Source organism: Hesperophylax consimilis, chromosome 12, assembly GCF_061612785.1.
Source record: "Hesperophylax consimilis isolate HC1 chromosome 12, BYU_Hcon_1.0, whole genome shotgun sequence".
NCBI lineage: Eukaryota > Metazoa > Arthropoda > Insecta > Trichoptera > Limnephilidae > Hesperophylax > Hesperophylax consimilis.
The window spans coordinates 4,053,463-4,069,498 of record NC_142847.1 but is presented as its reverse complement, the minus strand read 5'-3'; the positions used below and the strand labels follow the sequence as shown (position 1 = coordinate 4,069,498).

General features: G+C 33.6%; 1 protein-coding gene across 7 annotated transcripts in view; it reads left to right on the top strand.

Moving 5' to 3' along the window:
* step (cytohesin steppke) overlaps positions 1-16,036 on the top strand; it is a 248,168-nt gene extending 232,132 nt beyond the window's left edge. For all 7 annotated transcript variants that reach the window (XM_089638054.1, XM_089638049.1, XM_089638053.1 and 4 more), the window contains exons 4-9: positions 802-1,000; positions 1,868-2,129; positions 4,646-4,764; positions 4,986-5,097; positions 10,222-10,352; positions 12,501-16,036. In XM_089638054.1, coding sequence (XP_089494180.1) covers positions 802-1,000; positions 1,868-2,129; positions 4,646-4,764; positions 4,986-5,097; positions 10,222-10,352; positions 12,501-12,654 — 977 coding nt within the window. In that variant the 3' untranslated portion in view covers positions 12,655-16,036. The remainder of the gene's footprint in view (positions 1-801; positions 1,001-1,867; positions 2,130-4,645; positions 4,765-4,985; positions 5,098-10,221; positions 10,353-12,500) is intronic.

The following is a 16,036-nucleotide window of genomic DNA, read 5'->3' as shown; positions in this document are numbered from 1 at the left end:
CACTGGAACTCTGTATCCATTGTTTTCCCATTTAGCCTGTAGTCTGTGAGCCTACTTCACACGATTCGATTATTATTGATCAATATTATTTCTTGAACAGTTTTTTAGTTACGAGATATTGATCAGGAAATTCTCACGTTTCTCTTTAAATTAAGCGAAATTTTAATTAACTTCTCAAGCCTCTGCCATATTTGAATGAAATATTTCTGAACTTATCCGAAAACTGAAAATTGTTTTTGAAAGGTGCGCTTTCAAATTTGATTATTATGAATAGGAATTAAAATTTTGAATGCGAACAGATTTTTTTTTTAAATGACTCACCTTACGTTTTTGTAATTAAAATTACACGAAATGTATTACAAACGTTATTGTTGCATCACTTTTTTGTCGTTTCATATAAAAATAATTAATTAACAATTCACAAAGTTTCATATTCTTTTTGTAAATTGCGTTTGAAACTTTTGGTTTCATAAAGGCGCGCATTTTAATTCTTCTGTGGTTAAATTTTAGATTTGAATATAAAGCGTGGTGTTTTCTCTTTCTAACACCATTTGGATCAAATTTTTCACCATGACAGTAAGGGAGATGTAACGATTTCTATGCGACCATATGAGTTAGCCTGAAGGGTTAAGTATTCAGGTGAAGTGTGCTTCTGATTCAAATGCAAATTCTGCAAACAACTGGCCCTAAATTACATTTTGATGCTTCAAACGTTTGATGTATCTGTCCAGTCATTTTTAGCTGTGTTAAAAACACTTTAACCAGTTGAAACTAACCCACATGTTTCCTTTTAATTTACAGGCATAGAATACCTGTACGAGAATGGCCTGCTGCAGAGAAACCCAGAGGACGTGGCCCAGTTTTTGCACAAAGGAGAAGGCCTCAACAAGACAGCCATCGGAGACTATCTCGGGGAGAGGAACGACTTCAATGAGGCTGTCCTCAAAGCCTTTGTGGACCTGCACGACTTCACGGATCTCATTCTGGTTCAAGCATTACGGTAAGCATCGTCCTTAATTATTATATTTCGAACAAAAATAAAAGACTGTTCTCTGTGGTTCCAAGATAAAACATTACAGTGACAAAACAGAAAATTGACAATAATGGACAAAAGAACAAAAAACCTAACCTAACCTGTCTTTCATCATGTTCTGTTTTATCCGGTTACCTAGTATTCCCTAGCCTCGTCCTAAAAAACTTTTCTACATAAAACGGCTAGAACTCGTGTAAGATAGCATCGGTAAACCATATTATTATTATTATTTCTCATATGTTATTTTTCCCGCCGTTGGGGTAGTGGCTTTGAACTTACCCTTGAGGTACTGCTTTATTGATTTTCATTTGGTCTCGTCATAAAAACATTTCATATGCCTGGCTATTCTTATACTGATGCACGATATTGAGAATCAATTGATATTATTTACCATTACATTGCCATTTTAGTTAGGTTAAGTATATTAAATTATTTTGTGAGCACTTTTGTATGCATTATGGTTTCCCAGCCAGGTAATTTCAAATAATTTTCATAAAATCTTGAGGGTTAACCGCGCCTTTAAAAATTATTTTTATTACTAAATATCAGAAATGCGTGCCCTATTACCGACCCCACTGAGAGACACTGTGGGTTTTCAGGTCTTACATTAATAGGATAAGGCGCTCTCAGAACTGTAGTTCAGGTGTGATGCGCTAAAACCTCCTAGATCACAAGGCCGGGACACTCATTGAAAGGTCCTTAAAGTGATAGCTATGTGTGAATGCGGTGCGGTGCAGATCACTGACCTTGTGGTCAACGAATTCCCCTTCTATTCATTCCACAGGTCGACACCTAAAGAAGTTTACTAAATAATGTTTATATATAATTTTGTAGGCAATTCCTATGGAGTTTCCGTTTGCCGGGTGAGGCGCAGAAGATCGACCGTATGATGGAGTGCTTTGCTCAGCGCTACTGCCACCTCAACACGGACATCTTCACCAACACCGACACTTGCTATGTGCTCAGCTTCGCAATCATCATGCTCAACACATCGCTGCATAACCCCAGCGTCAAAGACAAGCCCACGCCCGACCAGTTCATCAACATGAACAGGGGCATCAATAACGGCGGGGATCTTCCCCAGGAACTCCTCTTGGTAATTATTACTATGTTATTAATTATAAATCATCATCGTATTGTATTGTAGCCTTGGCGGCAGCCTGACTCGTCCTCCAATGCGTCCTCCAACCGCTCTGTGTTTTTTTTTTTGTATTTTCAAGGGAAATGTGGCAACATCCCTTTGAAATTATTTTTAAAATCAATTAATCAACATTTTAAATAAACTTAACAACCAGTTATTAGAACTTTTTAGTAATGTGACTTTAGTGCAGTGTGTTAAAAATGAATCGATAATTTTGTTCAAAATATATTCGACATTCGCTCGCGATGAAGTGGGACGAGGGTAGATGGAACTGTACGCCAGATGTTTTCAACGGAATTCTCGGAAACTCGGAAGGCCAGAGCGAGTGTTCCACTACACCCAGGGTAATTTATTATCCCGTCTGTCGATTTTTATTGCGATCACAATGCACCGTTTCTACAATCACCAGGAACAGGATTATGTATATGGAGATGAATGATAGATTCGCTGAACATCACAGCGGTGCTGCCTAGGTCTGTTATCTATGTGAAGATATACAGCAGACACATACCTGGACGGATGACGAACCTCGTGCTGGCACTGTTAGTGGACGCGATGGACTCTCTCGCTGCAGCAGCTGTTCCAGTTTCTTCACCACCTAGGATTCTTGCTGCAGCATCTTCTATCTTCGTATCACCTGTTCCTGTACTTCATTTTCTTTTTGTAATATTTATATTTTTTGTAATACCTGCATCAAGTGTAAAGCGCCCCTGAGGTGATGTCTCACAAAAGCGGCGCTATACAAATTATCCAAGAAATAAATAAATCATCAGCTCGTATTCTCTGTCTACTCTAGCGAGTGCACCTTACACTAACCACAATCTCTCAACGCTGGCAGCACTCATGATCAGCCTCACGGCCGCTAGCGGACGGCCTCTGACTACACCGCACTCTCCAGCTTTCTCAAATTATTTATAATTGTTATTTAATGAGCAGGCAACATTATGCTGATGCACAAATATCTGATTTCACAATAAGCTTAACAGTAATTGAGTTATTTTAAATTTAAAAACAATTTGATCCTTTCTTCTCTCCAAATAAGAATCCATATATCAATATCTTGGTTAATATATTAGTAGAATCAATGACACGTTATGGAAGTTTGTTCCTTATTTACACTACTCTATTTGCAAGGAAGTGCTTCCTAGGATTGGTTGCAAAAGGTATTTTGTTAATTTTATTTTAGTGTCCCCGGAGATTTACATGTTTTGTTGGTAGTGAAGATTTCTTGGATGCCGAGGCAACTACAGGGTTTTCCAATAAGAGGTGTTATGTTGATATTCAATCGTAAAAGATCAATGGTTTCGTTGCTTGTGTGGCACGTAGCGCCGTCTTGTTGAAAGTAAACGTTGTCCAGATCAATACCATCCAATTCCGGCCATAAAAAATCATTAATCATTTCTCGATAGCGCAATCCATTCACCGTAACTGTTGCTCCAGCCTCATTTTCGACAAAGTAAGGTCCAATGACTCCGCCGGACCATAAACGGCACCAAACAGTCACATGTTGAGGATAGAGAGGCTTTTCAACAATAACTCTTGGGTTTTCCGAGCCCCAAATGTGACAATTTTGCTTGTTGACGAAGCCACCGAGGTGGAAATGGGCCTCATCACTCAAGATGATTTGAATTTGATTCACTCAAGTGAATTTTAATAATTTCAATGCGTTGTTGAAGCGTGTATCGTTCCATTTTTATAAATGGCGTAGTTTCTACTTGTCAAATGTCAAAAAACAGACAACTTCAAACGTAACATCTACCGAAATAGCGGGCTATTCAAAATAACACCTCTTATTGGAAAACCCTGTATAATGTCCAGATAAAATTTTTAAAGTCTCAATTAAGTCACCCCTTTCTCTTTTTTCTTTTGGCATTGGTAATCTTAATTCCTTAACTATATCTTTATATTGCCGGCCTTTGAAAGCTCTTGGTATTTTTGTAAATCGTCTTTGTACTCTAAATCTATATCCTTTGCAAAATATGGAGTTCCATATTTAGAAAGCATATTCCAGGAGAGATTGCACTTATGTTTTGTTTATTTTTGTATACCTCACTTTTGTATAATAATAATTATAATATTTGGATGATCTCGTCGCCGTTTTTGTGCATAATCACCCCAAGGGCACTGTACAAATATATAATAAATTTCTACAATGATCTATGTTATCTAGTTACTAACTATATATGAAGATAATATACAGTACCATACTTACCTGGTAGGTCACTTAAGAGTAACACATCATCAACTAATTGTTTATTAGCGAAATTTAGATACAGGATTTACCTTATGTTGACTTTTTTACTTTCAGTAAAAATTAATCACTTGGATACTGATATTCTCAGTAGGCAAAAATGAAATTAAAAGTGCATCATGGTGGGAATTTTGTTTGTCTCTTCTTCTGTGGATAACTGAAAACTAATTTTTATTTTTAATCTCTATTTTAATCATTGTTTCTTTCTATTTATTTTCAGTCTCTATATGATTCGATAAAGACAGAGCCATTCAAGATCCCAGAAGACGATGGAAATGATCTGATGCACACGTTCTTCAACCCTGACAAGGAAGGCTGGTTATGGAAACAGGGTGGAAGGTAATATTTTTATCAATTTATACCATTACTTTACTAATTAAATTCACTTGTCGTTTTTTTTTAGGTTTTTCATGTTCGTAAAAGAAGTATTACTTGTCATTATTAGACTACATAATTTATTTTTATTTTTTTTTTTATTTAATATTAGAAAAAATATTTTAATATAATAATAATTTATTAATTTATTGAAATATAATAATAATTTGCTTTGATGTTTTCAGATACAAATCCTGGAAGAGAAGATGGTTCATCTTAAATGATAATTGCCTGTACTATTTCGAATACACTACCGACAAGGAACCGAGAGGAATCATACCACTAGAAAACATATCCGTAAGTGAAACAATTCATTTTGTAACACTAAATAATATGCTAAATATTTCAGTATTAAAACAGAATAATTTAATGGATTTACATTTTATTATAAGGCGTATAATCTACTGGAGTAAGTCTCTAGTGTACAGTCAATTCTATTTCAGCATTTAAATAGAATAATTTAATGGATTTGCATATTATTATAAGGCGTATAATCTACTGGAGTAAGTCTCTAGTGTACAGTCAATTCTATTTCAGCATTTAAATAGAATAATTTAATGGATTTGCATATTATTATAAGGCGTATAATCTACTGGAGAGAGTCTCTAGTGTACAGTCAATTCTATTTTTACACAATTTTGAAATAACAAGATCGACAAAGCGTAATGGAAATATCTGTTCTTATTAGAAGCTTAGATTTTTCTCACCCCCTTGCATACGCTACGTAAGGGGGGGCTAGGGTTAGTTCGTACGAAAAAAGGCATTTTTTTGTGAATTTTAAAATTTAAAATTTCTTTAAATCTAATAGGACAGTAAAGTATGACATTTTAAGAATGTTGTGTAAAATTTTCACGAAGAAATATTAGAAAACACGGCAATGGCAGCAATTATTCGGACGTGTCTCAAAAAAAAAGTAGAATGGCGGTGCCCCTCATAACTCGGTGCTGGGTCATCTGAAATCAAAAAATTAAAGTTCATTCGTTAGATAATAGTTTTTCCCAGGTAACGCTGGGAGGGTTTTTCGAAATTTTAATTTTTCACGTTTTTGGAAAACTTTGAAGGGAAAAACGCTATTTTTAGTGAAAAAAATCAGCTAATTTGTTATTGTAAAATAAAAAATACAGTGTGTGGCAAGCCTACGCACGACGGAAGTGAAACTTTTAGTATTCCTCTCTCTCTTTACATTTCATTCTCTCTTTTTTTCTGTCTATTGACATATTTATAAGTAGCATGTGATAAAAAAAAATTAAAAGTTATAAACATATGGGTTTCGAACCCGGGTCCTGCATAACGAGTGTCGAACGCTCTGCCTCTAGACCGCGGTTATTACGTATTCGACCAAAATATCATATAGTCAAAATATCTAAAAGTCGCAGCACGAGAGCATTTCATCACTTTAAAAAAAATTATTATTAAAAAAATCACAAAAAGAAAATACAAATCGTTGATAAAAAAAAATTAATAGTTATAAAAATATGGCATTCGAACCCGGGTCCTGCATAACGAGTGTCGAACGCTCTGCCTCTAGACCGCGGTTATTACGTATTCGACCAAAATATCATATAGTCAAAATATCTAAAAGTCGCAGCACGAGAGCATTTCATCACTTTAAAAAAAATTATTATTAAAAAAATCACAAAAAGAAAATACAAATCGTTGATAAAAAAAAATTAATAGTTATAAAAATATGGCATTCGAACCCGGGTCCTGCATAACGAGTGTCGAACGCTCTGCCTCTAGACCGCGGTTATTACGTATTCGACCAAAATATCATATAGTCAAAATATCTAAAAGTCTTTTATCACTTTTAAAAAAAGCATTTTATCACTTTAAAAAAAATTATTATTAAAAAAATCACAAAAAGAAAAAAAAAATCGTTTAAGCGGGGATCGAACCTCGGTTCTTCACGGTTCTTATATACCTTTTTTAGGTCACTCTCCAAACTCAGCTTCGCGGTCTAGAGGCAGAGCGCGCGACTCTCGTCGTGAAGAACCGAGGTTCGATCCCCGTTTAAACTATTTTTTTATTGGCTAGGCTCCTATAGCGAAATGATCACGGTTTTTCATGACGGTCATGAGTTGGTTTTACTCCTGTCCTCGAAATTGCATAACGCGCGTAAAGAAGTTTCACTTCAATAATTATTAACAAATTTGAAAAAAACTCTCCAGCGTTACCTCGTAAATTATGTACAGAAATAGTTTTCAAAATTTCAAAAGGATCGGTGCAGTAGTTTTGAAGTTATGACGGTCACCGACTTTGAAAACGTGAGTTGTGGGAAAAACGCTATAAAGTTTTGAACACTAAAAAATCTGGTATTAAACGTTTATAAGCAAATTTTATCAGCTTACCTCACACTGAATCATCAATGCCAGGTCCATAAAGGATGTTGCTATCATCCATGATGTCTAAAGCACCTTTTTGCTCCTGTCTAGGACGAATCCTGCCTTCTTTAGTTTGTCTCTCAGCTTCCTGCTCTGCTCGGCTTATACGTATGGTCGGGTAGGGATTAAAATCCGACAGGTATAAAAATACTCGTAACTTCGTCAATTTTGCTCCAATCAACTTGAAATTTGAACACAATATTCTTAACATATTAAGCATTTATTTAAAAAAATGCAAAAAAAAAATTTTAAAACCCTAGCCCCCCCCTTAATAATAATAATAGGAATAAACAATAATTTATTTTTATTTTTAGACATCGTAGAGTTGAGTTTTCTTACAGTAAAACCTCTACCATTTTTACTTTACTCTTTACAAATTTTTTAACACTTTAGTACTCGGTATTCTGTGGAACGTGTCTTCTGTCTAAAGACAAATTTAAGGCAGTCGTCCCACGGGTCGGTAAAGAATCCACAAAAACCAAGTGATGTACTTCCCGTATACAGCTAGCGGTACCAGGTTTCAGTGGGCGCTCAATATTTCTGGTGACACTGCAGATATCACATAACGAACTTTTAATTATCATTTTTACCATTAAAATTTATTTTAGTTAAAAATGATTAAAAAACATGCAAGTATTTATTATTTAAGGGGGTGACAGATTACACTATAAGTTCAAAACGTTTTATATAACTCCATATTGCTCGCCATACATTGCTCCCAAACAGACCCGTCTCACCTAAAAAGATGATGTAGGCGTGGCGACGATATGCGCTGTGATCTGCTAGCCAGGCTGTATTAGAAAATGATGCGACCCCCTCTCCGATCTACGGCACGAGAAGGGGTCAGAACAATTTACGGAGCGCTGTAATTAGGCGGCTGTCATCTGTCAAAGTGATAGATCCCATACAGAGAAATGATATTATTTTTTTATATTAAATAAATGACCCCCTCTCCTGAGTAAGATTAAAGCGTAGTGTGACACCCCATCATATAAAACGTATATGCCGCGCCCAAAATATAGCGTAATATGTCTAAGGCTTTAAGCACATAATATCATTAAAAAAATTTGCAATCTCGTCGTCTCTTGGTGACTGCACAGTCTTTTATTATTGTCAACATGTTGACACCACATTCGGCCGTCTCCTCCGTCTCTTGACAAATTACTATTTATATGAATATATTAAATTACCTGTTACGGTACAACTTATTAGTACCCGTGAGACAATAAGGAAGTTGAGTAAAAAATATTTTGACTTATAAAAAATATGTTCATGTAGATCAAAAAATATCGATTCTAAATATATAAATATATTTCTATATTATTATTCTTAGAATTAGTTAAACGTTCTTGAAAAAGCAATCAATAGCAATAGACTGTATACGCTCCACGATTGGTCGAAAGAATTCTGACGTCACATGTGTCGTGATTGTACGTACAACAGATCACCTATGGTGCATCTCTTTCTATTACATGAGAGATGGTCGGTTTAGATGAGAGAGGTGTATAGGCCAAAGGTTTATTTGGGTTTGTCAAATATATGTACGTATTTGTTGTTATTATTATATGAAATGGATTTCTTAAGATACATATTCGTATAGTGCTTTATAATAATATGTTGTTTATTGCATAACTTAGAAGTTTTTATTATTATACATGTCACATAGCATGTGATACACTTCAGGCCGCCGGCCGCCCAGAAAAGTCAAACAGTGAACTGGGCTGTAAACCGTTATTTTACTATTGGTCTTTACTTTTCTGCGCGGTGGTCCTGAATTCGCGCGGGGAACGTCAACAAGTAGCGACGGCAATACCGTACAAGTACCGTACCGGGCGAGAAAAGCAAATATTCTAACTTAAAATATTAATTTAACTATGAAATCTTAATCAATTTTTTTTTTTTTAATAACATCAATTCCAATAGACGGTTAACATTGGTAAAAAAATTACTGGAATTCCTTGTTGAAGAATTACAAATTTTTCGATACAAAATGCTTATGCGACGTGGTTTTCACAGTTCGAATGACGTCACACCACACCCCGCCTCTTACCGCTCGTTTTGGCGGGCTTAATAAAATTTAAACTTTGAGAATTAATTTAATTATGAAAACAAACTTTAAAAAAAAAAAAAAAAAATACCAGTATTTAAGTTTGAATGCGAACATTGATAAAAAAAAATTTAAAAAATGGACTCAACTTCCTTATTAGACGATGATAGGATAATGACATTCAGCATAAAGGCGGTAAATGCGAAAACAGAAATCTGCAATACCGACGGTGTACTGAGCTACAAAACAAGCTACATAGCTGCCGTGTGCAGAGATTATGCAACATACATTGCGTAACATTTCCCGCGTCTTTACAGCACTTGGTTTTTGTCAATTTATTATTACAAATACATTGTGTCCGGAAACTAGTGGTACAAGCAGGAAACTGGTAAATCACATTTATAGTTGATTTTTTTGGTTTTCGAGTAAATCGATTCCAAAATTGGAATTTTATATCAAATTTGAAAAAAATCTGTTGCTACAGAGTTACTATCGACTGTTTACTGTCTTTTGATGCTTTGAAATGTGGACCCAACTACCTTACTTTTTTTTTAACCCTTTGAATTCCGAAAAAATGTTAAAAATAAATAAATTAAATAGCTCAGATGGAAAAAAATGGTTTTTTGGGTTCTCTGTGTGATGTAGATTCACTAGTTTCCGGCTTAAACCACTACTAGATAAGTAGACATCATTTATAAAGATAGTTTTCTTTGGAATTCTCCTTTATGTTGGAGTGAATGAAGAAGCATCAATCGATTTTAGTGAAGGACTCATTAATATTTAGTAAAATATTCCAACTTGGATGGATGGACTCATGGATTATATTTCCAACAGTCGTTATAGTTTACCCCCTTATTGATGCGTTGTAAATATTACGCGGCACAAAAGGTCAGAATAGTGAAAAACTTGAGTTGTACCAAAGCGTAGGTAGGTGCGTAGGAATGTAATGAGTAAGACGGTACCGTATAATAATCAGCCTTATTTACTTTTCAGGTCCGTGCTACGTGCGACAGACAGCGTCCCCACTGCCTGGAATTATATGCAAACTGCGGAGGAGACTTGATCAAAGCTTGCAAGACAGATTCAGAAGGAAAGGTGGTAGAAGGAAAGCACACTGTATACAGGTAAGATACCATTAAAATCACCCTACCTTTCTCTTTAGCGTTCAGACTAAGAATGTTTAATGTATACAATACTCGGTAATAATACTATACACTCTATTGCTTTCCTGCTAATTTTCCACAAATTTCACATTTTTGTAAATTGTACTTATTGTAATTGTACTTATTACCAGACACATACAAAATGTATGTAATATTCTCTATCCTATGCAGTTTCCCCAGGATAGCTACTTATATTTATTTATTTATTTAGTCAAACGCCATAAAATGGCTTTTACAATACAATGATAATCGAATTACAAGCGTACAGTGGTAAACAGGATAATAATAGCAACAAATAAAGAACAATTAATGTGTACACAAAAACACTATTGCAAGTGATGCAATTATTAATATAAGTGCAGTAAGACAATGCATAATTCAAAAGTATATACCAGTGTAACAATAGTTGAACTAATTTATACAGGGTGCGCCAGAGAAACTTACTTATTTGAAAGTTCAATAAAATCAAAAGCACTGTAGTTATTGTTGTAATTCTTTTTTTATTTGAAAATGCAATGTACCAAGTTTTTTTTCATACTGTCTTAAAAATTACATCTTTTAAATGGCGATCCTCACCGCGCATACACTGGTTAAGTCGTTTTTTGAAGTTCTCGTCCACTCTTCTCAGCATATCAATCGGAATATTGGCAATAGCATCGCGAATGTTGTTCTTCAGGTGATCTATGGTCCGTGGTCGATCGACATAAACAAGGGATTTCAATTAACCCCATAAAAAAAAATCACATGGAGTCAAATCCGGAGGAGGAATTTCGAAGCGAGCGCGAAAGGCACGTTGCGTAGCAACAACTGAGCGACCGTTACAAAAGAAGCTCTCGACGGCGAAGGCCCGCTGCTCCCTAGACCACAGCATAATGGCAACTGACGAGAAATGGGAAACAAACTTGGGGACGTCTCCCTCCAGATGCGCCCCCTCCCGCCCCTCTACCTGCCCAACTCAACGGTCGGGAATTTTTTCAAATAAGTAAGTTTCTCTGGCGCACCCTGTACTAGGCTTTGTATAAGACCTGTCATAAGTCGAAGTATGAGGTGTCTATGATAATAGTCAGTGGTGAGTTTATTGTTACCCACAAAATTAATTGTGCTTGGAATAGCTGAGTAGGCATCGCAACTTGGCATTAACAATTCAGGACTGTCAGCGATTCAATGAAAATTATGCTATGGATAAGAAATAATAATTTTTAATAAAATAACACATATGTTAGTTAACACCATAAGATATCTGAAGTATAGATGTAGTAAAATATGATATAGGAGCCATGCAGTAAATTTTTTTTTATACTGTTTCAAAAAAATGTAATACATATAGCGAAGAAATTCAAAAATATTCTTGATTTTTATTATTTTTTTCAAAATAAATAAGCATTCTTCATAATAAAAATAAATCATACGAGGCTTTCCTGTAAATAAATACAGTTCCATGGAATTTTGCGACCTACTTTTTCAGAAAAAAATAAAAATTTATATGTTTGCAAGTGACGAAACAACAAGCTAGAATAATATTAAGATATATTATTTCCTTGCCGAGAGAATAAATTATATTTTAGTATGTAGGAGCATTTTTTAAGGTCACACATACCATAAAATCGTATCAAGTTTGGTGACTACCAGAATATCCGCTGTGTTTACGCTGGCACACACGCAACGGTACCTTGCGTGTGTGCCAGCTATGGATACCTTGGCAATCAAACGATTAAAGCCACATTCTGACAGATATTATCAACTACCTAGAATTCGTTTTTTAACCAAGCGAAATACTAAAAAGGACGTCAATGGTCACCATTGTTACCTCGACAACAATGCATATATTTTTAGTGGTCGTCATTAGCTGTAAAAAGGCACCAGATGCTTTTTACTCCCAATATTAATAAGACATAATAACCTCATTGTTTCCCAACACTTTTTCCCGCCATTAATCTTTGTCAAAACCAACTCCTTTGTTTTTTGGTTATTTCAATTTAGAAATGGAACACATTCAAATATGAACCAATGATCGTATTTCAAGAAAGTACCTGCCTCAGTTTCAGGATGTATTTTGTAATCTTTTGAAATGACTTTGCCTTTGTTATTTAATCAATTATTTTTTTGCAGAATGTCAGCGGCCACTCAAGAAGAACGAGATGAGTGGATATCCCGCCTGCAGGGCTCCATCAGCCACCACCCTTTTTACGACATGCTGGCCAATAGGAAAAAGAAGGCACAGCACGCCGGGGCAATTGCCGCTGCACACAACGTCCAGCACTGAGACTGAATGTCTCAACACTTTCTATCAGTTCTCGTCCGCTAAATCTTAAACTTCACTGGCTCCAACTGATCAAAACAGAAAGAAGTATAACTCTTCACTTGCTCCAACTGATTAGAAGCGATCGTTAAGTAAGAAGGATAAATCTTCACTTGCTCCAACCGATTAGAAGCGATCGTTGAGTAAGAAGGATAAATCTTCACTTGCTCCAACCAATTAGAAGAGATCGTTGCGAAAGAAAGATAAAGCGGACTCTCCTATTCTATAGAAAGTTAAAAATTGAAATTAAAAACTCTGAAATTGGTGTGAGGATCCTGTTGTAGTGATACACTGGCATACAAATACTAGTTAATGCCAGTTGGTTAGTGTTTTGTGTCATTATTAGTATTACGAACGATCCACTTATTCTACACCTTTGGGTGAGACGCGTGAGATGCTCGTAAGGATCGAGAAATCAATGAATTTTTATGTTTATTGAAAGTGTAAATATTACTGGAACGCAATTGTATTGTTGTTGCCTTTGTGAGTCGTGTCTACAGCACAACTTAGATATTTCCATTAGTAAAATAGTTGGTAATCGTGTAATGTGATATCTGGGAAATTTATCTATTATGTGAAGTATAACAATAATAATGCTTGATCGCTTATTAAATGGTTGAAAAATAAACACTAGATTAATGTTCAAACATCACATTATTGTTACATATTTAGATGTAGAATTATGTGTTATTTATTTGATGATATTATTATTTGATTCTTTAGACTTTCTTCATCTTTTTTTTTAGGAAATTTTATATCCACTTATTATTACTGTAATCATTGAATTTGTATATTTTGTTTATTTTTACAAAATGTTAGCACTTTGCTCTTATATGTAAAATTTAAATAGCAACACTTTTTATTTATTTGTGAAATATAATCATCCTATGAAATGTAGTTATGAAAGTTTTTTTTTTTAATAACTAATAAAAAATATACCAAATTTCAATGTCCAACAACTATATTTTTAATTCTTCTTTCGTGATGAAACCACTGAAGATATTAACTGTACTTTGGGGTAAGGGGCAAAGAGGATCGTGCTCAATAATTTTAATTGGCACAGCGGAACAGAACGGATAATTGATTGCAGTAAAGAGGTTCAGGCTGTTATGTTTTGAAGATGCTGTCAGAATGTTGGGAGAATTTGTGTGTATTTAAAATCCAAATAAATGGGATGTTTCTGAATGTTTCTTGAAAGGTGGTGACGCTTTTAAATTTTATTATTTAAAATAAAAAAATAAAAATTATTTAAATTTTGAAATCAAATGTTTTAAAAATGGCTCACCTTACGTTTTTTCATCTAAAAACTGAACTAAAATAAACACATGTTTTATTAGACAAATGTATTATAAGCATTACTGCCACCTCACTTTTCTGTCGTTTCGTACAAAAATAACTAATAAAAAATTCACAAAGTTTCATAAACTTTTCTCAAATTGCGGTCAGAACCTTTGGTTTCATAGAGGAGCTCACTTCAACTATTCTGTGGTTAACTTCTGCATTTGAATGTAAAGCCTGGTGTTTTCTCTTTCTAACACCGTTAGTTTATATTTCTAACTGTGACAGTAAGGGAGACAATGATTTCTCTGAGACCATATGAGCTGTTCCGAAAAGTTAACAATTTAACTCTACGGGTGGGTAGCGTTTTCTTCCCAAAAGTGAACAAATTATCCCGAGTATTTAAGTGGCAAAATACTGCATACATAATAATAATTTCCAAATAGTGTTCAAGTAACCGAGATGATTCATTTGCTGTCGCAGTGAAATACTTCAACATTTTTTCAAGATATTTTTTAACTAACTTATTTGATCGGTAATATTATTATCGTTTGATTATTTGGTTATTATTTCCCAATTGTATATATTATATTACATTGTATTGTACTAGCTGTAGATAACACTTACCGGCTTATAAAATAATGATTAAACGCCATTATGATAAAATACGGTTAATGGTACAATAATAATAAACAGTGTAAATTGCTGTACTGTTCAAAGTGTGTACGATTTTATAATACTGTCCACAAGGAACTGATTTGAATAACAATTTCGAATATAAAAATAATTAGAATTAGAAGAACCTGTTTTCTGTGAATTATTATTATTATGTGTAATGTATTTATTTTGAATTTGATATTTCAACATTAATTAAATTGTTTTTAACTAAAAAAAGCAGAGATTGCATTAATAATTTATTATCTGTATTTGAAAAAAGTTTGTTTTTATAAACATAATTAATTAGTCTGTTTTATTTCATAATTTTGTAAATACATTTTTTTTTTGGAAAGCACTCCCATACAAATTTGATTCTTCTTTTTCTTTGTAATTGTTTTTCAAAAAATGGATACTCAAAAAATTGTGTTTACAATTTTTTAGAACAATCTTCAATAATAATATTGTACATCTATATATGTATATAGTTTTCACGCCAAAAGATAAATCTGTTTAGTTAAAACATTTTTGCTTCAATAATTGCAGGCGTAAATTTTGTCAAATTAATAGTTCTTACCAAATATTAAGTTAATAATAAAACACAATTGATTTATTAATTTACACTATGCAGTTTTAAAATTAATTATGAAATATCATGGCTTGACCCATTTTATTAGTAAAATATAATTTTTGCATCTGATATGCACATTTTTAGTTTTGAATAATATTACGTATGTAATTAATATAAATTGTTCTGTATATAATTGATTTTAAATTCATACTTTCTTGTAAATTGCGTTTTCATGTTTGTAAATATTTAGTCCTGTATTTTCGTATAGTAAGTCATGTCCGTCAATAGTTAATTTGTAAAATATTAAATTTATTTATTGTTGATTGCTTGTTGGATTCAAAAGCTTTTTTATATTAGTAATATATATAATAATGTTTCAGTAGGTTAGTGTTAGCTTTTCGAAATAAAATAAAACACTGGTGCCTTTGGTTGACATTTTTTTACCCAAGTGATGGCCATTTTCCACGAATTTTATAAAAAAAAATAATGTAAATATTTTAGCTGTATACTGCCATCACGTTAAAGTTATGAAATATTAATCTAGGTAGGAAAAATATTTCCACAATAGACAAGGAGATTATGTAAAACATTAATATTTTAAATAAATATGTATTGGACAATTTTCTTTTACACTATACATTTTTTGAAGGTTCAATAGATTCTCTAGGGACACATCACATTGTAACTCTAATTTTTAATTCTGTTATAGAACGAAATTGTAATGTGTTACTAAACATGTTAATATATAATATCTCAAAGGAGATGCATCATATCAAGTGAAGTATGGCAAATGTAAGATTGTTTTATTGTAATTATTATTTCATTTGTATTATTAAAAAGATA